The sequence below is a fragment of the Gobio gobio genome (assembly GCF_949357685.1).
Source record: "Gobio gobio genome assembly, chromosome: 10".
NCBI lineage: Eukaryota > Metazoa > Chordata > Actinopteri > Cypriniformes > Gobionidae > Gobio > Gobio gobio.
In genome coordinates this window covers 42917437-42944005 of record NC_137116.1, presented here as the reverse complement: position 1 = coordinate 42944005, position 26569 = coordinate 42917437, and the positions used below count along the sequence as shown (strand labels likewise).

Here is a 26569-nt window from a genome sequence, read left to right as displayed (position 1 = left end):
AGGAGATTGATGCTGAATCTCTCTCTGGAGATGACTCTGATTAGAATTATGTCTTTTTATATAACGCATTAATTGCTATCTTTCCTGGCTATTGATCGAAAAACAAGAAATGGCATGGATATACAGCCACATCATCAAAGATCAGGGAAGTCTGGATTAAATACATATTTTATATACACATTTCAATACATATTCTATTTTTAAGTCGCAATGAAATGGAAGTAGTGACATCTTTTCTTCTGTATTGTGACGTACACCGATCAGGCATAACATTATGACAAGTGAAGTGAATAGCACTGATTATCTCTTCATCACGGCACCTGTTAGTGGGTGGGATATATTAGGCAGCAAGTGAAAATTTTGTTCTCAAAGTTAGAAGCAGGAAAAATTAGCAGAAAAGATTTGAGTTTGACAAGGGCCAAAATTGTGACATCTCCAAAACTGCAGCTCTTGTGGGGTGTTCCCGGTCTGCAGTGGTCAGTCTCTATCAAAAGTGGTCCACGGAAGGAACAGTGGTGAACTGGTGACAGGGTCATGGGTGGCCAAGGCTCATTGATGCACGTGGGGAGCGAAGGCTGGCCTGTGTGGTCCAATCAAACAGACGAGCTACTGTACCTCAAATTGCCCAAGAAGTTAATGCTGGTTCTGATAGAAAGATGTCAGAATACACAGTGCACTGCAGTTTGTTGCGTATGGGGCTGCATAGCCACAGACCAGTCAGGGTGACCATGCTGACCCCTGTCCACCGCCGAAAGTGCCAACAGTGGGCATGTGAGCATCAGAACTGGACCATGGAGCAATGGAAGAAGGTGGCCTGGGGAACACATGGCACCAGGATGCGCTATGGGAAGACGGCAAGCCGGCGGAGGCAGTGTGATGCTTTGGGCAATGTTCTGCTGGGAAACCTTGGGTCCTGCAATCCATGTGGATGTTACTTTGACCACCTACCTAAGCATTGTTGCAGACCATGTACACCCATTCATGGAAACGGTATTCCCTGGTGGCTGTGGCCTCTTTCAGCAGGATAATGAGCCCTGCAACAAAGCAAAAATGGCTACAGAATGGTGTGAGGGGCGGGTTTGACTAAATGGCTGGAAAAGTCCTGCATACATCACCTAAGAGAAGTCTGTCATAATGATTAAAAATGACAGCAAAACTTCAAATAAGATACACAGATGAATCGTTCAAAAGATGCATTATTGATAGGGTGAATTTTATTTCACGCCAATTTTAAAACTACAGAAGGTGGAATGCAATGCAGAGTGTGGTAGTTCAGAGCAAACAAAGACAGCAACATGAATATGGACTGAATCGTAATAAGGCTTTCAAACTATTTGGATGTAACCCAAGTTATAACTTAAAGGGATAGTTCACCCAAAAATGAAAATTCTGTCATCATTTACTCACCCTCAAGTTGTTCCAAACCTGTATGAGTTTCTTTGTTCTGCTGAACACAAAAGAAGATCGAGTGAAGAATGTTTGTAACAAAGCAGATAGCGCAACTATTGACTACCATAGTATTTTTTGTTCCTACTATGGTAGTCAATAGTTGCTCTCTCTGCTTGGTTACAAACCTTCTTCTAAATATCTTCTTTTGTGTTCAGCAGAACAAAGAAACTCATACAGGTTTGGAACAACTTGAGGGTGAGTAAATGATGACAGAATTTTCATTTTTGGGTGAACTATCCCTTTAAGAGACCCGTGAGATGGAAAATCAAGAATCATTTACAATCAATCAAACACTTATCATCATATATAAAGCAACAGGGCTGAAGATGTGAACTTTAAAAGCACAGTGATGAAACCCTCATAACTCCAGTAGTAAAATGAAGAAGAATTGCACATGATTTCAACACTGCTCAGAACAAACCCTTTGAACATAGCCGTCGTAAGTAACTCTTTAAAATGGCAGAAAACTCAAATGTGCCAAGACAGTAACAAAGCAATGACATGGCACCCAAGTCAGCAATGATCATAAAACATACACCATAATGTCCTTTACCCTCAGCTTCCACACAATAAATCAAAGCAGGGCAGAATCACTGTAAGCTCTGAGGAACACATTGATAACTGCTGGTTCTGGTAACAAACTGAGCTATTAAAGTGGCTGGTGGTGTGGAGGTAGGAGCGAGCCTCTGAGCAGGAGTGCAAGGCTGCCGTGAGCTGCAGCCCAGTGTGAAGAACTGTCAGCGGGTGTGCGCTATGCTACATTGGTGCTGCCAGCAGGACTGATGGGAAGGGAGTGAAAAGGCGGAATAGTAATGAAGTATCCATCCTTAAGTCCAGTCGTGTAGTAAAACTTCAGTCAGAACTGTGCTGCAAACACACAAGAACCTGCTTTAAAGAAGATGAATAAAACATCCAAGCAGAATCTACTGTAGAATTGTTCTGAAGTTCAAACCTTATACATTCTGTACAAAAAGCGGAGAATTCCAGGACACTAATTCATAATAGAAGCATTCTGGTGCAAGTTCGAGTAGCATTAGTCCTAAATGTAACAAATAAAACAAATTGATGGGGAAAATGTAACATACATATAGTTGGCTAATCAGCATCGTCAGGATGTCATTTTCCAGCAGCTCAAGAGTGATTAGTCACATGGCATTTACAGTAAACAGTGCCATTGATTCGCCGAGTAATAGACACCTTGGATACCACCGAATACCTGAAAGTCTCCAAATGAGCACGTCAATGCATTTAATTTGTCTTAATAAACACAAAATCAATTGAATGAAAGAGATACGAGATACATATGAAGCCCTTGCTGCGTCATTTTAAACAATGTAGCAGCCTCTGAAAGACGGAGCAAAGCTTCAAAGCGAAATCGAATCAAAGCAGCCGCAGATGAGATTAACTGTTGCACATAACTAAAAGGAATTCCACATCAAAGTTACGACATTGCGGCTCTGTCTGGAGAACACAGATGTTAAACTGAATTTAAAGAGCAAACAAGCAAAACTTTGCCACACGAGAATACAATTATAAGAAATAGGAAATTGCCAGAGGCAGAAATTAAACTCCTCTTGTTTATAAGCACACTGAAGAATTAGAAAGTCGACAGAAACCGTACACAGAGTGAATTAAGACCGGATGCATCATTAGAAAGTGATTAAAAGTGTGATTCCTCACCAAAAAAAAGTGCATAAATTAATCAAGGTGAAAGATCAAACGTCTTTTACAGATGGCTGCTGGCGATTTCACAGCCATCAGACAGCTGAATATCCATAATTCATAAAACAGGACATCAGAGAAGCAATGGAAGATTATAGAAATCCAAAACTAATAATACCATTGAGATCCACAGAGCCCCGGAGTGCGGAGAAGAAACCAGAACGATTATGTCAAGGCAGATTGAATTACAAAAAAGGCAAAACAACTACACAGACAATTAGGTCTGACAAATCAATCAGTCCTCCTCATTTTTTTCATCTAGTTTCTCTCTCTCAGAAACAACGCCGAATTCCAGTCAATACGAATATACAGGGAAACTGTTGTGGTCAGGAAACTCTTTTGCCACCTTGACGGCAGAGACAGCAGCATACTGATGAATGAAATCGTGTTCTCAGACATTTGGCTGGCGTACTCCTCTGGGACGGCTCAGCCATGTGGCGGGTGGCAGGGACAAGGCGATGCATTGTTGGCTCTCCGCGCCGTCATGGCGAGAGGCTGATGCCAGGCCTTCCCTGCACATGCTGTGTCGAGTCTTTAGCTCAGCACACTCGCGGATCACTAACGCAGAACTGTCTCGCGTCTTTGTTTAAAAACTCTCAGAAGGAACAGAGATCAATGTGTCATATGGTCTTACCAGGGGGCCCTGTCAGAATCCTCGTTTTAAATAATGAAAATGAACCGTTTTTGACAGAGTAACACCATCATTTGATGATGACAGGATTAAAAAGAGCCACTGTTACGCCCTAATGAATGCTGATCAGTTGATTTCTGATTTATACACAATGCAGCTAAACGCTGTCCACTTCTCAAGTAGGGACCGGATTTTCATTAAACAATAAAGTGTGTGCAATAAAGTGTGCATGCAGTGACTCGTTGGGACACTGACAGCTCATCAGAAGAGTGGTACTGTACAGTATGTCTTGACGTGTCTGCTAACAATTGCCAGGGGTAAATATGTATCTCTTTACATTTCCTTCACTAAAATAGCTGTGACTCCTGTTGTCACGAAAAGTTAATTCACGGGTGTCACTCCTGAATTTAAATGCGGTTGTCCCTTCCAAAACTTTGCAAGGTGTATGTGCCCTATTTTAAAGTTGTTTTCTGACTTAGTTTGGTTTTAAAGTTGTTTTCCGACTTAGTTTGATTGTTTTGTTCAAATCAGTCTGAAAATTACACTACCATTCAGAAGTTTGGGGGTCAGTGAGAAATTAATACTTTAATTCAACAAGAATGCATTAAATTGATCAAAAATGACATTTATTTTTTAAATAATGTCTTTACTATTTCAAATAAATACTGTTCTATTATACTATTCATCACCCTAAAAAAATTTATCATGTATCATCCTTAAAAAAAAATTATTTCAACATTAATAATAATGTTTCTCGAGCACCAAATCATCATATTAGAAAGATTTCTGAAGGATCATGTGAGACTGAAGACTGGAGTATGGCTTCTAAAAAACTCATCTTTGCCATCACAGGCTAAATAAAATTGTAAAATATATTAAAATAATAAAAAATAGTTATAGTAATAGTATAAAAATAGTATCTACTGTATATTGATTAAAATGAATGCAGCCTTAAATGATATGATGTATCATCAATAGCATTGAATGTACGCAAATTAGGATGGATTGTTTTAATACAGTAACAAATGCGAACCAAATGGAAGTTGACACATCTGAGTGCTAAAATATGCCTGCATGCACCAAACGTATGAATGCTAAATAAAGATAATGTGATATCAATATACGAAAAATAGGCCCTCGCTATCCTTGTTGTTTTGGAATGCAACCCACTGTGAGATTTTCCTCACTCTGCATCCAATAGATGAAGAGTGAAGCTTCAAACTCTGCAGCTGAAAGACTTAAATTAGGTGAAGTCTAGAGAGAGGTACTGTTGTAAAAGAAAAGAGAGGGAGGGAGGGAGGGAGGGAGGGAGGGGATGTAAAGAATGAGAAAAAAGGCAATCGACAGAACCAATGTGATTGAGAGAAACTCAAGTGGAAAATCTTGGTGGGAGATACTTAGTAGGAAGCCCACCAGAGAAGATGGAGGTAGTCAATCTTAAAATATGCGGTTCTGAAAAACGATTAAAAAACTATAAAATCCCACTAAAAAGTAAATATGTACAGTTTGTGGAGCAAAATATAATATAGATTTCACAGGGGAGGAGGAAATAATTCCCATACTATCTAATCATACTGTATATATATATATGAGTTTTTTTTAAAAGAAATTGACACTTTTATTCAGCAAAGATGCATTAAATATATGATAAACCGTGATAGTAAAGACTTTTAAATTGTTACCAAGTTAAATTTCAAATAAATGCTGTTTTGCCTGAAAATTCAGCTTTGCCATCACAGGAATAAATAACATTTTAAAACGTATTAATATAGAAGTGTTACTTTAAATTAAAATAATACTTCACAATATTACTCTTTTACTTTATTATTGCTCACATAAGTGCAATCTGGGTGAGCAAAAGAGATGTAAAGGCCCACTGAAATCAAAATAAAGTTTTTTAGCTTTTAGTATTATTATCTTAGCCTTAAGGTTATGAATAAGCTGGTGTGTTCCAAAACAATGACACAATTTGCATTTAGGAGATATAAGCATTCAAAACGTACAGTCTCTCACTTCCATTAAAACGAATTACAGATTTTGATGATATCATCGCAGACTTCACCTTCTCATCAAATCTTCTGTCCAATCAAATGCGCTCTAGAATCGGAAGTCCCGCCCCCTGCTTTATAAATAGACCCTGAACTGCGTCTGAAAACGGTCAGTTGTTCACGCATTTACTATGTTCTACATGGTGAATGGCACATAGCGCACTATATATGCGCTAGGAAACGATTCAGACAGTGTAAATATGTTTTCAATTTAGGCAAATGAAGTCTGGGTTCCGGATAGTTTCATGCACCGCAGCAGCGCACACACTTAGTCTAGACCAGAGCCGTTGACTACAGACACGAGAGCGCAGCGCGGATCATATGCGCGAGTCGGCGCAGACAACAAAACATATCGGCCCCATTTAAATGCTGCGTTCAAAGGCACTTCAGTGGGCCTTTAAAAATAAAGTCTTACCAACCTCAAACTTTTAGTCGGCAGTATACTGAGTATATATATAGGATGAAATGTATATATTATAAATATTACAATTTCAATATTTAATTTGAATGACATTTTGTTCACATTTATATAATTTGGATTTCCAGTTTATATCCAAATTGATAAAGTCCTGAAGCAAAACCATTTGAGAACCACTGCTTCAGCGTACCTTAGAGCACTTCCCAGGAAAACCTTGTTCATGCTCCCACACACTTAGAAGTCTGTGATGGGATCAATGCAGGCACATGCACAGGAGAGGTCTGGAAAGTGAGGCTCAAATGTGACAGGGTGAATTCCCAATAGGCTGGCCAGAAGATTTATGAACTTCTCAATGGAGAAATTGACATTCATACTAATTAGTCGACCATTGTTTCTCCTGTTCCCGCTCTCCCATGCAAACCCCTGGAGCGAAGGCATCAGACCCCGGCGTAGACTGACCTCTCTGTACAGCTAAATATAGCTGCACAATGCCGAAAACACAGGCTCGCTTACTGTGTGATGTTTGATTAACATTTAATTAACATTTGTGTGACATTTCTGACAGAATGGGGGGGAAATACAAATAAAAGAAAAATGTATAAATAAGAATTACTGCTCAGCAATCGTCTTTTTATCACACGACTGAGGGAGTGCAGCCAGACAGCCTGTAGGAAATCCGGCCTTAATGAGGAACTGAATGAACATAGTAGACACCGAAAAAGAGAGGGAGACAGAGTTTTAAAGACAGCTCATAAAAAAACAAAGCGCATGACTTGATCCCAAATCAAACAACATCAGCAACCCTTTAAAAAGGAAAAATGCTTTGTGTTTTGCCACTGATGTGAAGGAGCATGCGTAAATCTAAGCTGATATGAGTGTGCAACTGCTCAACAACATTCCATAATGTATACGCTACGTAAGCAGCACGTTGGCTACGATTTACTCAACACAAAATTTAAGAGTAATAGAGCTTCACCAAGCTTAGAGTTGCAGGCCACACTCACTAACAGGAGAAGTATCTTCTTGAAATTTAATCAGCAAGGTTCAGCTGCAAAAATAAATCATGCTACTTACCAAAGCATGTAGCAGTGCTGTTGTAAAAGAGCTGAATGTTAGTGGTAAATCAATTGTAGAGGCTCCATCGATTTCTACTCCAGTAGTTTCAATGCTCTTAGAGTGTAGGTTAAGCTCTTAATCTAGAATTGTGCGATATGGAACATTAACTTACCCACAGCAAGGGTTCAAGGTTTGAATGGTTAGAATGATCCGGATAGCCCCTGCTGGTAGATGCCGTAACTACACCGTTTTGAGGGCAAAATGGGTTTCTACATTTAAAAGTCACTCAAAAGTAGCTGTCTGGTTTTGTTTTAATTGAACATTTAAATAAAATAATAATTCAAAATAAAAATTTAGATTTTTGCCTCTATTCATACACAACAATATAGGAAAGGGCCACAAAGCGGGGTTTAACTTCGGGTCGCCCAAAGAGCAACAACATTATGTTAGGGCTGCACAATATATCGAAATTATCGAAATATCGCAAATGTACATATCGCGATATGCATATCGCAAGGGTACGCAATATCTGAATGGTTTTAATATGCTATTTCAACATAGTGAAAAGTGTACGTTTTAGGTCGACGCATATATCAGAGAATAGACTGGGCACACGACTGTTACTTATGTGACTTGCTTGACATTAAAAAGAGTTATTAAACGCAATAACTTGCGAAAAACAACTCCTTGCAGTCTCGCGCTGTCTGACACACACACCGAAACGTGCGCACAAGCCGTTTTTTTTTCCCATGTCTTGTTACACACTCGAACTGTCAAATACACAAAGTTATGTCAAAATGGCTGTCTTGATGACTATTCATGTAAACATAATCGGTTATGCTTTAAGTGAACGATATCAGTTGGGGAAAGAAATAGATTTGACATACTTAAAGCAATATCGTATCGCATATCGAATATCGCATTATTTAACAAGGATATCGCATATCGCATTTTTTTTCAATATTGCACAGCCCTACATTATGTGTTGGATCACTGCCCACAAGGCTATCAGCTCCAACAATCAAAAGCATTTTTAGATGTGGCTAAAGAAAAAATAGTCACCTCACTTGCACCTCACATCAGTTGGGGGTAACGCATTAAAAGTAACTTGAGTTACGTAACCAGATTACTTTTTCAAGTAACTAGTAAAGTAAAAACAAATTTACAACAAAATATCTGAGTTACTTTTTCACATTTATTTGACTGACAGCTCTCCTGTCCCCGTGCTGAGAAAAATCGAGAGTAAGTGCAGAGGCGTTGTGTGTAAACTATTATTGTAGTTCTAGAATAAATGGGAGTATTTGTTCATCTCACTTGCACAATAAAGATTCAGTACTCCTCAAAATTAATAAAACCAGTCAAATACAAAATCAGAATACTATGCAAACCTTCAATTAATTATTAAATAAAACACCTTTCTACCTTTATTGATCAATATCTTGCTGCTAACCTTCAATGATTCAGTTAAAACATAAGCAAAAACGAAATTTTTAACTTTTTTCTCCTGCGTCCTATTCTTCCGTTATCCAGAGCGGCAGCACAGCTTAAAGGTTTGTTTGCGCGGCTCCCTCTACAGTACATGCGAGAATTTGCATTTTACCTCAGCCTGATGGTTATTATTTAAATTTTGGTGTGAAGAGGTCTTTACATTTGCACAAAAATAGAACTTTTTTGTTATAACCCAAAGGTAACGCAAAAGTAACGTAATGCATTACTTTTCTTAAGGGAGTAACGCAATATTGTAATGCATTACTTTTCAAAGTAACTTTCCCCAACACTGCCTCACATTGCTATGTGACTGAATCATTTTCTCAGAGAAGAAAATGTACTTGGCTCACAAACAATTGTGTTCATAAGCAAACATGTCAGATTTCAAACTGCATCCTTGTATGCCTGTGCCAGTCAAGCAACTTCCACGGAGATGAATGGAAATGCTAGTGAATAGCTTTCTCCAGGTATCATAGACCTCCTTGTTTGAAAACGTGTTCAATATGTATCAATATGAATTCTCAGATGCTGTCAAAGTGCTGTTCTTTTAAAACTTTTCCGCCTCCTGCATTTTACAACCCACATGGTCATTGTGGTCTATTTGATTTTGAAGTGCTTTGTTCAGTTATGTGCTGTTTTTCAGAGCTAATTTAAACAAAACAAAAAAGGAAATGTTTTACTCAGTCTGAACGTCCCCCTCCACGGCACTCCTCTGCTAATAAAATGGTGTGAAATGGCTGTCAAATCCGAAATGGAGCATTATCCCTGCAAATCTCTCCAGGTGAGCTCACGGCCTGATTCTAGTTGGTCTTCATGCTGTATAGTGAGGATTCCAGGGAATCTAATCTGACTAAGCACTTCACACTTCCTCCATTGTTCTTTTGGAGTCTTTTACAAATGCCAGTGAGGTTAAAGGGATAGTTCAGCCATTTAATCTGCCTTATGTTGTTCCAAAAGCGCATGCTGTTGTGTTTTCCAAGGAACACAAAAAGAGATTATTTACAAGCATTAGCCGCTTTTCCACCGTCGGGCCGAACGGTTCTCATTCAGTCGGTACGGTTACGGTTTCATTTTTCACTGTGGGGTTGATAACGGCCGCTCTTTGGAATGTAGACCACATATATATATATATATTTTTTTTTTTTTTATGTATGTACATTTATAACACTAATACTTTGTATTTTATTACTTTTGCATCAAATTACAAAAAACAAGTTACCGCTGCTGTGAGGGTGTTTCTAATAAAGCGTCCATGGGAGTGATGGTAAAATTAACATCTTTCTCTCTTTTCACTGCCGTTATCAATCTCACTCTATTTTTTCCATCTTTTTGAAAGTTGTGAAATCACTATTGTGGTGTTTTTCTTTTGCTATTTGAGAAAATGGGCACACAGAAAATATATTTCATGTATTCTCTCATTCACTACTATAAAAGTCACCAACTATGGCAACTTCCGCTCTGAGAAACCAGGGAATGGGAAAAGGGTATTTTATGTAAATAGCGAGCGCGTTGTGGAGGACGATCAGGTATTTCTTTTTATTATTAATCTGTGTCTACGCAGCTCAAATAGCATGCTTAACCAGCTACAGAGAAACTGGTAGCCAGGCAGCAGACAAGTGACAAATCCTGAGTGGCGACGTCACTACATACATTCTACCAGCACGGTTCGGCGCTAACCGTGCTAAGAATTCCAGGCCGAGAACAATTTGAAATCGCTGTACCAGGCTCAAGTGGAAACACAACTGGAACCGTTCCTTACCATTCTAAGAACCGCTTTGCCCGACGGTGGAAAAACAGCTTTTGTCTATGCCAGTGGTTCCCAACCTGTGGGCCGCGGCCCACTAGGGGGTCTCAGTGATCCTCCGGGGGCGGCCACGAGATAACTTAACATTTATTTTAATATATTAATATAATTCATTAATTTTATTATTGGTACGTTAAATAATAAAAGATAAATTATATACATTTAAAAAATAAAGATTCTTATCTTATTTCTGTGCCATAGTTATTATATTGATTAATAATAGATAGTTAGCTAATCGGTGTGCTTTGTATATGTGCATTTCTGAAATGCATAACATGTACAAATCAATTTAATTTGTAATGAAGATGCATTTTCTGTGAAGCTGCTTTGAAACGATATTTATCGTGAAAAGCGCTATACAAATAAATTTGAATTGAAAATTTGAATTGAATTGATTGATCAAGGCAAGGCAAGTTTATTTGTATAGCACATTTCAAACACAGTGGCAATTCAAAGTGCTTTACACAGAAATGGAATTAAAATATTCGTAAGTGAATAAAATAAAAAATATATATAGTATAACCCCTATCTGGAGTGGAAGAAAAGGTAACTGTGCCTTTAAACAGTACCCTTGCAGACAAATCTTCTTGGCCTTACTGGAGGGTTATCTCAAAATGTTTTACCCGTCAGAGCAGATCTAAATGGGATCAGCTGGACCAGTGTGTTGTAATTGGTCAACCGATTTCAGCGTGTTTCAGAAATGTCACGCCCCTTATAATTGCAGTTTCAACACACTACTAATACAACTCAACCAGGTCCCTTTATTTTCCATATGCATTATTCCTTATTTAAATGAGGAATATTGTGACGTGTGCATTCCTGAAAACGCAAAACTACAATCGAGGCATTTCAGGGAGTTCAGAAACAGTGCTTACTGATACAGAGAATAACTCCCTTTTGAGTGGATTTTGTGCTTTGTAACTTTGCAGACCTTTTTCAAGCTCAAACAGCAACATTACACATTAAAGAAAGTTGAAAATGTACAAAAGCATAATAGGTGCTCTTTAAATCATCATAATAATAATTCACCAATAATCTTGTCGTCTGTTACAGATCACCAGATAAGATGGGGCATCATTTCTCAGGACTGCAGCAGAAACCATTAGTGTGTCCGTGAGCGTGTCAAGACCCGTTGCCATTGCATTCGTTACTACAAATCACAATTATGTGACCGGCTCTGCTCACCCTTCCTCCAGGCCTCAGAGGAGAAGCCCCTTTTCACGCCAGCATCACTGTCTTCACATGAAAGCTGCTGTAACACAAATTATCTACTGGCTGCGGGACAGGAGTGGGGAAGTCTCAGTCTCTGGCTCATTCTCCATTATCCATGAGTCACAGATAGACCGGCAACAAAACCCTGCAACGCCCGGAAGCTGGCCTGTCCCTCAGCATCACGCAACACTTTATTACATTAGCACAGCTTAACTGACAGAGGCTGATCCATAATGTTGAAAACAGCATTTTAGTCAAAGAACGGGTCTTGTTCGAGCTGCCTCGTCGGAAAATTGGTGTTGACAGACCAGCATTAGGAGCTATCTGTGCAGGGGATCAGTTGTCAGGCTTGTACAGCTACAACTCAAGCGGAGAACAGACAGAGCAAAAGAAAAAACTAGAGAGCAGAATATAAGAATTTATGGAAATGACTGAGACAAAAGGCTGTGCTGAGGCTGTCACAATTACTACATTATCGCCTGACCGTGGTTATTTGAGATAATGGCAATCATTGTGCACATTAAATTCCCATAAATCCCATATACTGTATAATAAGAGAATATAGAAATGCATTAAATGGTGTAGCGATCCAAAACACAGACTTGTATCAAACAATTCTCAGAGCACATCTTCAGTATAAATAAATGTATTAAATAAACCCTAAAATCAAATTTGACAATAACTTAAAGGGATTTATTTATTTATTTATTAAATAAAACCCCTTTATGTTATTGTCAGATATAAACAGTAATTTATTTATATAATGTAATATAATATAGGTTGACTGGGTTCTATAATATATCCTAAAATAGAATATTTCAAAAGTTCGTTTTTATTTTCATACTTGAAATGAACAAATGTCAAAACATAAACTTAATAAATAAATAAAATAATTCAATCACAATTATTTAATCATCAGTCAAAAATGTGTGACAGCCCAAGCCTGCCCTAAATGAAATCAAATTACCACCTCTGGTGTCAATCAGCTGATGAAGATTCTAGAAAGGAATTTAATATGTGGGATAATAAAGCACAGAAAAATCTGATCAGAGTAATGCAGAAAAAAAATTATGGAGATGGTGTTTTTAGGTCAGAGTTTTGGGTGATTGAGATTCTCTGTGCTTAAGATTTAGTACTACAAGCCTCTTTGTGCTGAGTCAAACCGGATCATGCCAAGTGAGCAGTTCATATTTCTCTCTCCTCTCTCACTCTCGGTGTATGTGTGTGTGTACGTGTGTGTCAAATAATCTCACCCATACTCAATCTTTCTCCTCTCTCCCTCTCACTTAAAGTACACTACACCAAAGTTTCTCAGTGGGGAAACTCAGTCCTCTGATAGCGCTGTTTAAGCATTTGCATTAGATTCACTAAAAGAATTACGCAAATAAGATAAAACAGCACAAATACGCCCAAAAAAATCTATTCTGAATGCCATTTGCACAGTGCAATTCCCCACTTTTCGAGTGCTAGTTAGTAAAGGATAAAACACTCTGCCATGTAACGTCTGCAAAGATTACAGTGACAATAACTTCATTCAAATGCTCAAGGTGAGGTGCATTTTCAGCACATTCTGCACCTGGTTATAATGCTCTGTGGGAGGTTCAGGGTTTTGAAATACCCCTGCACAACTGTGAATTTGGCCCTCAGTCTCTCTATCGAGCTAGGGAGAGTTTCACACAGCTGCTTGCGTTTATATCCCTCTCACACACATCTCTTTCACTGTCTCCATGAGCATGTTGATAAGGATGTGAGTACCAGTCCACCGAATCCTATGAAGGAAGGAGTCAAAGAACCAAAACACAAGCATGAAACAGACACTTCAGAATTCCTCAAACTTAAGAAGTCTGAGCCTGTCAGAGCAAGTTTTGGAGTTCTAGGAAACATCCTGTGAAAGTGAGGTACTGCAGTCTGTTCTGTGGTCGATTTGCTAATTACTCGCTGACTTTATGTTCCTCCATTCAGCAAATCTATCGGACCATATTACAAGAGCAATTGGACAGAGATGAGGTGCAGTAAATAGTGGGCTACACATTTTGAGTGCAACACTATGTACTCTCTCTTTCTCAGTCTGTTTATGAGTTACACAGCTCCACCTACTGGTGAAACAGTAAATGCAGGATTTGAGCATTTAAGCCATCATGATCCATTATAAACCGATTGATTGGGAATCACAGTGCGCCCATGCAGAAAAGTAGCACACCTGTAGATAACTGAGGAAGGAGAGAGAGCACTATAATTTTCATGGCTGTTATATGGCTATTAGCATTAATAAACATCACTTTACATTGAGGACGAATTTAAATTAATTTACATTATTTAGAAGCTCTAAACTAATCTAACTTGCATGCTTTAAAAATGAATGCTGAATAATAAACAGTATATATGTATGAACACCAGATCAGACCCTGTCTAGAGTATGCAAATGTGCTGTTAGTTGGTTGCACAAAAAAGCAAGCAGCTTTATTGGAAAGCAAGCATACAGAAGAGATCACAACGAATTATTGAGAGATCTACAGATACATCAATACATCTACCTGATCTGCAAGCTAGGAGAGAGCAAGCCACCATCAAATGTATACAAGAGATAGCTCAGAATGATCATCCACGATCACAATCAAGCAAGGACTAAACATTAAGCTAGTTTTACCATTCCTTTGGTATTAGATTGTTTAATGGAAATAAGGTGGACACTTATTTATTTTTTTGTATTGCACTTTTAATCATGTTTCACTTTTATGTGTATGTACTGTATGTATATGTAAGCATATTTATGTTTATATCCTTATTACTTGGTGTACTATTGAGCATGTTTTGTATATTTGTTTTTATGAGTATTTATATCCATATCTTGTTTTTATATTTTTATTTGTAATTTTACCTTCTGGTATACTTTCTGCACTAATTAATTCAAAATTCAATCCGATCAGGCATAACATTATGACCTAATATTGCCAAAACAGCCCTAATCCTTCTAGGCATGGACTCCGATAGACCCCTGAAGGTGTGCTGTGGTATCTGGCACCAAGATCTTAAGATCCTTTAAGTCTTGTAAGTTGCGAGGTGGGGCCTCCATGGTTCGGACTTGTTTGTTCAGTATATACCACAGATGGTCGATTGGATTGAGATCTGGGAAATTTGGAGGCCAAGTCAACACCTCAAACTCGTTGTTGTGATCCTCAAACGATTCCTGAACCATTTTTGCTTTGTGGCAGGGCGCGTTATCCTGCTGAAAGAGACCACAGCCACCAGGGAATACCGTTTCCATGAAAGGGTGTACATGGTCTGCAACAATACTTAGGTAGGTGGTACGTGTCAAAGTAACATCCACATGGATTGCAGGACCCAAGGTTTCAAAGCAGAACATTGCCCAAATCATCACACTGCCTCCGCCGGCTTGCCGTCTTCCCATAGTGCATCCTGGTACCATGTGTTCCCCAGGTAAGCGACGCACACACACCCGGCCATCCACGTGATGTAAAAGAAAATGAGATTCATCAGAACAGGTCACCTTCTTCCATTGCTCCGTGGTCCAGTTCTGATGCTCACGTGCGCCCACTGTTGGTGCTTTCGGCGGTGGACAGGGTTCAGCGGCTATGCAGCTCTATACACAACAAACTGTGATGCACTGTGTATTCTGACACCTTTCTATCAGAACCAGCATTAACTTCTTGAGCAATCTCAGCTACAGTAGCTCGTCTGTTTGATCAGACCATACAGGCCAGCCTTAGTGCCCTGGTGCATCAATGAGCCTTTGGCAGTATTATTCACTTCACCTGTCAGTGATCATAATGCTATGCAAAAATAATGATCCTGTTAGCGCTTCGTTATTAATGACCAAGTAAGTGATAATGTACAGTCATTAATGCAAAATAAACCCTGATGTATTAATTTTAGCTGAAATTACTTTATTAAGCAAAAAGAAAGACTACGAAGTTATACGAGAGCATTGAAACTATCAGTTACCTATGACAATGGTTAATTATACAGTTTAACAGTAAGTTTACTATGTCCATAGGTAGCAACTGACCAATCAGAATCAAGTATTCCAGAAAGTTGTGTAATAATTACAAACAATCTAAGTCACACCAGCGGAGAGAAAAGCCTGTGTTCTCAACCCATTAGTTGTTGAAATGTAAAGAAAGATCTCTCTCTCTCTCTTTCTAATGCCGCTGCAAGCCAGGTCATTCTATCTTCAGGAGGTCGAGTCTCGTCCCACCTTTATTAGTCACTATGATGACTTTCCAGACACCTTCCTTCAGCACGCTCTATAAATACACCTATAACACAATTACTCCATCCCTCTCTGTCTGTCTCCCTTTCTCCCTCTCTCTCTCCCTGTCTGTCTCCCCTCTCTCGCTCACAAACGCCATCTCAAACGTCATTAGGAATTTACACACACACACACACACTCGAATTTCCTTTTTTAACCTCAAACTCGGCACAGGTTGTGACTGCAGTTTGTGTGAGGTGATACTTGTCCAACACTTCTGCTTGTCTCTTCAACCAGCAGCCTCGACAGCTCACGAAATTCTCGGCTTCCAAAAAAGCTTCGCACTTGCATATAATTACTTGAAAATTTCATCCTCGTGAACGATTTGAAATGCAGAGGAGTTCTCGGTTCCAATTAAACCGGCATTTTAAAAATGAGCCTTCCAGTTCAGATAGTGAGCATTAAGTTAGCATTTAGCAGGCCTACAGAACTGCGTCTTGTTTTCAGACAGGCTTTAATTGGGGACTCTTTAACCCTTGCAGGTGGAAAATTATATTGCCGGTCACGAAGAGCGTCCAATCCATTGAGCACTATGGTGATTCTGCCCACACGTGTAATTGGCGAATATCTCTTGTGCCTTAACTGTAGAGACAAGTGTTTTTAAAAACCTTCTGTGTTGCCTGGCAGAGAAAAACAAGCACCCTTGAGACGTATTGGGTTTTCAGACAACTCTGTGTGTGTGTGTGTGTGTGTGTGTGTGTGTGTGCTGAGACTGTTCTAGATAGACTAAAGAGGCACATTTGTGTCATTTCATTAGAGGGGGCTAATCCTGAGGGTGTTAAGATTGAACCAGAGCCCTGAGCAAAGAAACAGGAGAACGGGGGTCCGGGCGGATGAATGAAGCCTGATTGGATTGCTTCTGTGCCTGCTGCATGGAACCCGAGATTCCCTTTTTCCACCCCCACCTTAAATCTATTTTCCCCCCAATATGTTTATTTACTGAAGCTGTCTGGTCAAGGATGGCTGTTTAATTTCCTCAGGGAGAGGCAATGAGAGGCATGGCAATACTCAAGAGAAGGAGCGAGATAGGGGAGGGGGAAAAGTGAAAGTGAGAGTGTGACAGTGAGAGTTATCTCTCAGATCCAGTCTCAATTAGAAAGAGCTCTAAACACAAAAGGCAAACTCTCCTCCATCCTGTGGACTTAGAGTCGCAGTAGTTGGGTCTTGTCGCAGAAGTTCACTGGACTCCACTGGACTGGAGGTCTCAAACTTACTGAACCACTCTATCTAACAGCAAAAGACGAAGAGCAGACGTTTTGATGCAATAACTCGATCACTGACTGCAAGTTTTACATAGTTAGCCAATGTTTAAGACTATTATTTGGAAAATTCTAATCAAAAATGTTGAATATGACATTTTCAATATGGTGGTATATGTATACAGTATATATTATTGGTGAAACGGTTCTCGGTAAAAATAAAAAATAAATACCATACCGTTCTCCACCCACGGTTCGCCACACACTTGCACCGTGGTTCATCTTAAATCTGATGACACATCTATAATATGGTTTGTTGAAAATAACGTATAAATAAGACAGACAGAGTTCAGCTAATGTATGTTTCTGTCTATGGAAATGCATTATGTCTTCCCAATATATTACAACAGCAATGATCCGAACTTGTGTGTGCTGTGAGAAGATTTGTGTGTGCACTCATCCGAAGCATGCTCACTGAAAGCCTTGGCGAGTATCCTAGCAAACATAGTAGTTTGTCTTAATTGAGCGTAAACAGACTTAATTTGGATCCGTGTATTATGTCTAAAGGGACAGCAGCCTAATATTCCTGCTGTCTGTGTTTTTTTATGTTAATAAAACAACAAAGGAAATGACTCACTGCTCTTCACTGAATAGCTTTTGTAACTTTAATAATGATTCATCTTTATTTAATTTATACAGTGAAGACTATATTAGTGCTTCAACAAACTAATCGATAATAATTGACAATGAAAAACTGATCAATATCGATTAGTCGGGTCTGCCCTCTGTGCACTGAAAACTTCCACTAGTCACACCAAATTAAAGCACTGAATAAAGCTTTTCTATGTACAAAATGCATCTAAAAATTGTGGAGGAAACAGAGTGAGCTGCTGCGGGAAAGGTACATGATATTTTAAGCTTCAAGCTAATGCATTCCCTGTTGAAAGAACCAGCATATGCTGGTTAGGTATGTTATGTTTTGAGGCATGGCACCTGGTTTGAGCTGCATGGTCCTTAGTTGGTCATGAGCTGGTTTAAGCTGGTCCTGAGCTGGAGCTAGTGTCTTAGGACCAGTTTAGGACCAGCACTTGACCAGCTTAAACCAGCTCATGACCAGCTATGGCCCAGCTTAAACCAACATAAATGTGTGTGTTAATATTATTTTAAATGTAGGGATTTAAACTGTCCTTTTGCTTAGTAACCTTTTTGCACATAATGTATAGCACAGATATACCCTTATGAAAATTGACCATGGTTTTATTATAGTAAAATAATTACATTGTAGAACCACACAAATACCAAAGATAAACTACAGATTTGAAGCAAAACCATGGTTAGTTAGTGGTTACCATGGAATAATAACTCTTTTTTATAACAAAAAATGGGGGGGGGGTAATATTCACTATGTGTGTTTTTATAGCACTCCACTCAGCTAACATGCTTGTTTGAAGGACAGCATTGGGCAGGAAGTCAAATAGTGTTTTGTCAATAAATAAAATAATTAGTACAGAATCAGATCGCTTGACGGAGACTGAAACTCTCATGTTCAGTAGGTATCTATACTAAACTTATACTTACCCTTCAACACACAAACTGGCGAGTAAAATCTAAGACTTCATCATCCAATGTCTAATGATAGACAATATTTAGTCACCCAGAGTGAAGTTTTACTTACATATGCAAGTTATTTAACGTTACTCGCATTGTAGAGGGTTGTGAGTCAGACGAAACTACACTGCTCATTCACAGGCACCCGAAACATGCAGACTTCATATTTAAATGGTGGTATCAAGGAAATCACACTTACTAACGTTACTAGGACACACTCCCAGTGCTTCGCACACGCGGTGCAAAGGAACCTTTTTCAGAACCGAAAGTTACACATTTCACACGGTTCCTGTATTTTAAAAAAAACAGAACTGGCTCTTATCCAGAACCGCACGCGACGCGGTTCAGGGGTTCTCTAACTGTAAATACTGCGATAACCTCCTTCTTAAAACCCTCCGCTCGAGGCTCGCGGTTTTTGAGAGGGAGTCATCCATTTTTCCCCGTCGCGCTCCCGAGGCCGCGCAGGCCTCTCTTGGATCCGCGACCTGGGGTTCGGATGTAGAGCTCGAGGATGTGGAGTGCGAGCAGACGGGCCTCGCCCTTTCTCTCCCTCTCTCCCCCGAGCATGTGCGCGGGACTCCGCCTGTGGAATACTCGCATGATTATCTCTGTCCCAGCCCGGAGGCACGCGATGCGGTTTCCTTCGGGCTGGAGGATGTCATTTTCACTGCAGCATCCGACTCCGAGGATTTCGGTGCTGCAAATACTGACGACGCTCTCCCGCCAAGCGGCCAGGAAGCGCGGCCATCAGCGGCATTTGACGAGCTCGTGGATGTACTCGCGCGCACTACACAGAAGCTCGCGATCGAGTGGCCGGATGAACCCCGCGAAGATCAATCTTCTCGGTTGGATGAGAGATTCCTCAGCGGCCCTAATTCTAGGCCTCCGCGGAGGAAGCTACCATTCTTCAGTGATCTACACAGTGAGATTTCCAGATCCTGGAAGCAGCCGTTCTCAGCCCGCCTAACTAACGCGGCAGCCGCTGATTTCACCAACCTCGTGGGTTTTGAGGAACAGGGCTATTCCGCGATTCCCGCGGTTGAGGACACGCTGGCCACTCACCTAGCGCCATCTTCAGCTCCCTCGTGGAAGTCCCGCCCCCTTCTTCCCAATAAGCCGTGTAGGACCACTTCTGCCCTCATTGGCAAATCCTACATGGCGGCTGGTCAGGCTGGCATGGCCCTTCATACTATGGCCATTCTCCAGGCCTATCAGGCGGATGTATTGAAGGAAATGGACGAGGGCACCGGTTTGACACCAGAAGCCGTAAAGGAGCTTCGTAAAGCCACGGATTTGGCGTTACGGGCTACTAAACACACAGCTCGCGCTGTAGGGCGCTCTATGGCGGGCGCGGTGGCGGCGGAGCGCCACCTATGGCTCAATCTCACTGAGATTCGCGATAAGGAAAACGTTTTCCTTATGGACGCTCCGATTTCCCAGTCCGGATTGTTTGGGGAGGCGGTTAATACTGTGGTTGAGAAGTTCAGATCTGCAAAATCCCAGTCTGCCGCTCTTAAGCAGTTCATGCCGAGGAGAGCGAGGGACGCTCCTTCCCCCTCCCCCTCTCAGTCCAGAGATCGCCCCTCTTTCAAAAGAGAGTTTACCGCCCGGAGGAGCGACCAGAGTTATCCTCCACCCACCACGGTCTGGGGAGCTCGCGGTCGTCCATTTCCCCGTCAACGTCCTCACAGACGCATCGACCCAAAGCGGCCCAGCAAACCTTCTGCTTCGGCCACTTCGAGTCGCTCCTGACCCTCCGGTCAGGTCAGAAAAAGGGGAGCTGCAGTTCACGACCGGGGCTGGGTCAGACCGCGCAAGCGTTTCTGCCCGCCCCCCACCAGCTCTCCCTATCCAGCTCTGTCATTCCCACCGCCCAGCGCGCTTCGGAATACAGAACCGACTCTATCCTCGCCTTTTCCGGCGCTGAAGGAAGGAGACGCTGTCTGCTTTCTCCCCTCACGTCTGATTGGCTCACCATCCGCCGCTCGTCCAGACGGAGACACATCCGGTCTTCTCCGGGAACCAGAGCGGCCCAGCCTTCCACTGCCTACTCCGCGCCAGGATGCCACGTGCTCTCCTCTGCGGATGGCCACACCCCCCTCAGAGGTCCAGCTCGACACCCTAACTCAGGTATGTCCACCGCACCTCATCATACCTCCCACTTTGTCAAATTTCTTCCACGAGTGGAAGCTTTTGCCAGGGATATCATCCTGGGTCCTCCGCACGATTCAGTCAGGCTACACGCTTCAGTTCTGTCACAACCCTCCTTGCTTCGACGGGGTCGCTCAAACGGTAGTAAACAGCGACTCTCAGGCTTCTGTGCTACAACAAGAGCTCTCTTCTCTCCTCCTAAACGGGGCAATAGAGGAAGTTCCGGCAACAGAGGAGAAATGTGGCTTCTTCAGCCGTTATTTCCTTGTTCCGAAGAAAGATGGCGGTCTGCGTCCCATCTTGGACCTCCGCCGCCTGAACTTCGCCCTCTACAAAGGGAAGTTCAAGATGCTAACGCTAAAGACTATCTTGCCTCAGATACGTGCGGAGGACTGGTTTGTCACTATAGACCTGAGAGATGCTTACTTCCATATTCAGGTTGTCAGACGACACAGGAAGTTTCTCAGGTTCGCCTTCAAAGGGAAGGCTTATCAATACAAAGTCCTTCCCTTCGGCCTTGCCCTGGCACCAAGGACGTTCACGAAGTGTATGGATGCTGCTCTGGCCCAGCTGAGGCTCCAGGGCATCCGTATTCTCAATTACCTGGACGACTGGCTCATTCTGGCCCACTCCAGGGAGTTAGCCTATCATCACAGAGATGTCGTTCTTCGACACGTTCAATCTCTTGGCTTGAGAGTGAACACCGACAAGAGGGTTCTTACTCCGGCTCAGCAGACCACCTTCTTAGGTGTTCGTCTGGATTCCGTTCCGATGCAGGCCCGTTTGGCCCCTGCTCGGATTTCCAGTATCACAACATGCTTGGTCCGCTTCAGGCTAGGCCATCATGTTTCTGTGGGTACGTGTCGCAGGCTCCTGGGTCTCATGGCCGCAGCTTCCCCGGTGCTTCCCCTGGGACTGCTCCATATGAGGCCCTTCCTCTGGTGGATGAAACGCTCAGGGGCTCGGTCAACAGGATCGGCCCTTCGCCTATTGAAGGTGTCACGCGGCTGCTTTCGTGCCCTATCAATGTGGCGAGACCCTCTTTTTCTTCAGAAAGGTGTCAAGATGGGGGCTGTTTTCCGTCGCCAAATGGTTACAACGGACGCCTCTCTTACCGGCTGGGGTGCGGTATTCGAGGGCAGACCAGCTATGGGGGTCTGGGAGGGGGAAGTTCTCTCCTGGCACATAAATTGCCTGGAGTTGAGAGCGGTATCCCTGGCCCTTCAGCATTTTCTCCCCTCACTCAGGGGGCATCATGTCATTGTCAGGACCGACAACATGGCAGTGGTGTCTCACGTAAATCGCCAGGGAGGATCACGGTCGCGCACCCTGGACAGGCATGCGCGCCGACTCCTCCTGTGGTCTCAGGACAAGTTTTTGTCCCTGAGAGCAGTCCATGTACCCGGAGTCTTAAACCTCGCTGCAGATTATCTGTCGAGACAGAAGCTCCGGTCGGGGGAATGGATGCTGAACCCTCAAACTGTGTCACAGATTTGGGAGATGTTCGGGAAAGCGGAAGTGGACCTCTTTGCCTCGAAGGAGTCGCCCCAGTGTCGGCTCTGGTTTTCTCGGAGCTCTCCGGCCCCATTGGGGATAGATGCGTTCGCGCATCCATGGCCCAATCTGAAACTCTATGCGTTCCCGCCCATCAAGCTGATTCCGGCGGTTCTGTACAGAGTAAGGGAGAGTGGGGCCAGCCTCCTGCTGGTGGCTCCACACTGGCCATCCCAGACTTGGTTCTCGGAGATGGTTCTCCTCCTGGACTCCTCCCCATGGGAGATACCGGTCAGGAAGGACTTTTTGACACAACTTCAGGGCAGGATTTGGCACCCTCACCCGGAGATTTGGAAGTTGTGGGTATGGCCCATCAAGGGCCAACGACACTAAAAGCTGGTCTTTCTGCGGACGTTCAGGAGATCATTGCTAATGCGAGAGCCCCCTCCACAAGGAAGCTCTATTCCTCCAAGAGGAGGGTCTTTGAGTCATGGTGCTCGACTCATGCAGCAGATCCAGTTAACTGCCCGGTTGGTTCAGTTCTGGAGTTCCTGCAGGAGAAGTTTGCTGCTGGAGCAGCGGCCACCACCCTTCGGGTCTATGTCGCAGCTATAGCTGCCGGTAGGGAGTCGGACGAAATCCCTCTAGGCAAGCATAGACTGGTTTCATCTTTCATGCGAGGGGTTAGGCGCCTGAGACCAGCACGCTCCCCTGGTATTCCCTCTTGGGACCTCTCCGTGGTCCTTGAAGGGCTAACTTTGGCTCCATTTGAGCCTTTGGAGTCAGCTCCTGAGCGAATTCTGACTCTCAAAGTTGCTCTTTTGTTAGCTCTGTCTTCTTTGAAACGAGTGGGCGATCTACAGGCTCTCTCTGTTAACGGGACCTGTATGGATTTTGCCCCTGGCCTAGTCAAGGTTACCTTAAGACCTAGGCCGGGTTATGTGCCCAAAGTTTTGTCCACGTCATTTCGCTCTCAGGTTATTACTCTTCACTCCTTTCACCCCCCTCCGTTTGGCTCGGAGGAAGACGAGAAACTTAATTTGCTCTGCGTTGAAGTGTCGTTGAAGTGTTATGTTGACCGTTCTGACGGGTGGAGGAAATCTAACCAGCTGTTGGTGTGCTTCGGTGCTGGCCGCCGCGGGCTTGCCGCTTCGAAGCAAAGGGTTTCCCATTGGGTGACAGAGGCTATTTCCTTAGCTTATGAGGTGCGTGGTTTACCTTCACCTCTTGATATTAGAGCGCATTCTACCAGAGTTGTGGCTTCCTCTCAAGCACTTTTTAGAGGGGCTCTTTTGGAGGATATTTGTGTGGCGGCAGGTTTGTCCTCTTCGCAGACTTTTGTGAGATTCTATAGTTTGGATCTCGACATGGCTCCGGGTTCGCATGTCCTGTCTGCTTAACCTAGTCATGCAGGTTATCTGGTGTTCTTTGAGCCAGATACGGCAGCGCTTTAGCTTGGCGTGTTTGGTATATGGTTCCCATTACGTCTTTAAAGTGACGCAGCGTCGAGTGAACCTATGAAAGAGAACGTCTCAGGTTACTTGCGTAACCTATGTTCTCTGAGTAGGGAACGAGACGCTGCGTACGCTGCCAAGCTCCTTGCGCTGCCGACAGGCCTTCCTTTTCGGCAGAGAAATCTGAGGAGCAGATGGCGCGCGCACGCTGATATAGGTGACTACGTCAGGTGGGGCGACGTGCGCGCCATCAGCCAATCAATTGGCGTGATTCTATAAGGGCTTCAGACAATCGGCACACCCAGAGGGCGTCCCATTACGTCATTAAAGTGACGCAGCGTCTCGTTCCCTACTCAGAGAACATAGGTTACGCAAGTAACCTGAGACGTTTTCCAGCTAGCAAAATGTATCACCACCCTGCCTGACGGGCTATCTTAAATAGATCAATAACATTTCTTTCTTGATGTGCGTTGTTCACTCTCTTGACTTGTTATTTGAAGGAAAAATAATATTGCGGAAGTTTTGATCATGCTGATTTGACCACAGTGAAGTTTAGCTGATCGGTTTCACACCGCATGCACAAGTATCTACCAAAATCTCAAGAGTGCCTGCCCGAAGGGCTACCAGGGATTTTGAAATTTTGCGAGCCCTGAACTTACATCATATAAACACGTTATGATGAACGTGCACAATCATGGAAATGATGATGTTCATAATGTATAATACACAGGCATCTCAGGACTCATTAGTCCAGTTTCTCTGAGGCAGGTCAGAAAAAATTGATGCAATAACATCCCAAAAATCCCAGGCCGAAATTTTCAGACTTACCAAGGTCAGGGCCAGGAGTCTCAAAAAACAATACATTATATTTCAGATCAATCTGAGGAAACTTCCTCCCACACATTTTAACAGCTGCTAGTGATGCTGTTCCTCTGCAGGTAAACACAAGTAAACAGTCTGGTCCTCCCAAATTATTTTTAGAACTGTTCCATAAGTAAAATTCCTAAAATATCTGGTTTGAAAGAACAAAAAAAAAGATAGTAAAAGTGCCATTAAACAAGCAATTCACAACTCGTATCATGTAAAGTTGAGAAAGACATTTTTAGAGGCACATCATTAGCATATGACTCACCTGCCCATCTCCAACCAGTGGACAAGAGAAAACATACTGGAGCTGGAAGACGATGCTGAAAGACACGTCCCTCATCATCTTCAGCTCCACACTGCCACGAAGAGACAGTCCATCACTGCAGGAGGGAGAAAGCAGAGTTTGAGATCACGGAAATATCAGAGCTCGGCATGGGATCTTGTGTAATGACCCTATACACCCACACTGACCCAGAAACACAACTAGTCAAGTGACATTCATTAACACAGGTGTCTCAGTTCACTGTCTTATGAGTTGGGAAAGCGCAGAATCAATCCCATAATGCACTGCTGATTCCAAAGACTATTATAGATTTAGCAGACTATTTATTTATAAAGGCTATAAAAGAAATAAAAACCTTTATTCGGCAAGGGCACATTAAATTGATAAAAAGCAAAAGCAAAAACATTTAATATTACAAAAGATTTCTATTTCCAATAATTGCTGTTCTTTTGTACAGTCTCCACCAAATTATTAGACTGGAGTAATGGCTGCTGAAATATTATATTAGAAGAGAAAACAGCAATTTTAAATTGTAATATTTCCTAAGAGATTTCTTTCAAAAACATAAAAAACGACCAACCCAAAGGTTTTGAATGGTAGTGTATGTAATTATAGAAATTTTAGAAATTCTAATTCTAGGAAGAAAACAGCTATGCCATATTCATTTGACAAATGGGGTTTAGAAGCTCATACAGATGTAAAAGAGAAATAACAGCAATTTAGCAGGAACTGCACTCTAAGTTTTGAGCTAAAAAGAATGTTTTTCTATGTCCCTGTGCAACATTAGAATACAATTATCGTTCTAACATGGGAAGTTGTTCAAACTGCATTTATATTTCATAATTTGTTTTGTTTTTGCTATGACTGATTCTGTAGTCATCACTTAATTAAAACTACTGTTAGATACCTAAATAACCTAAAAAGCAATGTTATTTGATTTGTATCTTTGCTCGGTTGTAATTATTTGTGCTGTTGCTTGTAGTTTGATGATTTGATCTTATTTTATTTATTCTTATTTGACAGTAGTCCTTTTTTCCCTGAACACAGCACACACAAGCCGTACCGAACCTGTGAACCTAAAACCGTTATAAAAACCAAACCTTGAGTAATTTGAACAATTACACCCCCAATATACAGTGGCAAGAAAAAGTATGTGAACCACTTGCAGAATCTGTGAAAATGTGAATAATTTTAACTAAATAAAAGAGATCATACAAAATGCATGTTATTTTTTATTTAGGACTGTCCTGAATAAGATGAAAATGTTTACATATAGTCCATAAGACAAAAAAATAGCTGTATTTATTAAAATAACCCTGTTCAAAAGTTTATGAACCATTGATTCTCAATACTGTGTGTTGTTAAATGAATGATCCACGGCTGTTTTTTTGTTTTGTGATGTTGTTCAAGAGTCC

The 26569-nt window shown here is 41.9% G+C and overlaps 1 protein-coding gene across 1 annotated transcript in view; it reads right to left on the bottom strand.

Annotated features, from left to right (window-relative positions):
* nphp4 (nephronophthisis 4) overlaps positions 1–26569 on the bottom strand; it is a 268868-nt gene that overhangs the window by 104941 nt on the left and 137358 nt on the right. Inside the window, exon 8 of the mRNA XM_079826906.1 lies at positions 25137–25251. Within this exon, the coding sequence (XP_079683032.1) occupies positions 25137–25251 (115 nt within the window). The remainder of the gene's footprint in view (positions 1–25136; positions 25252–26569) is intronic.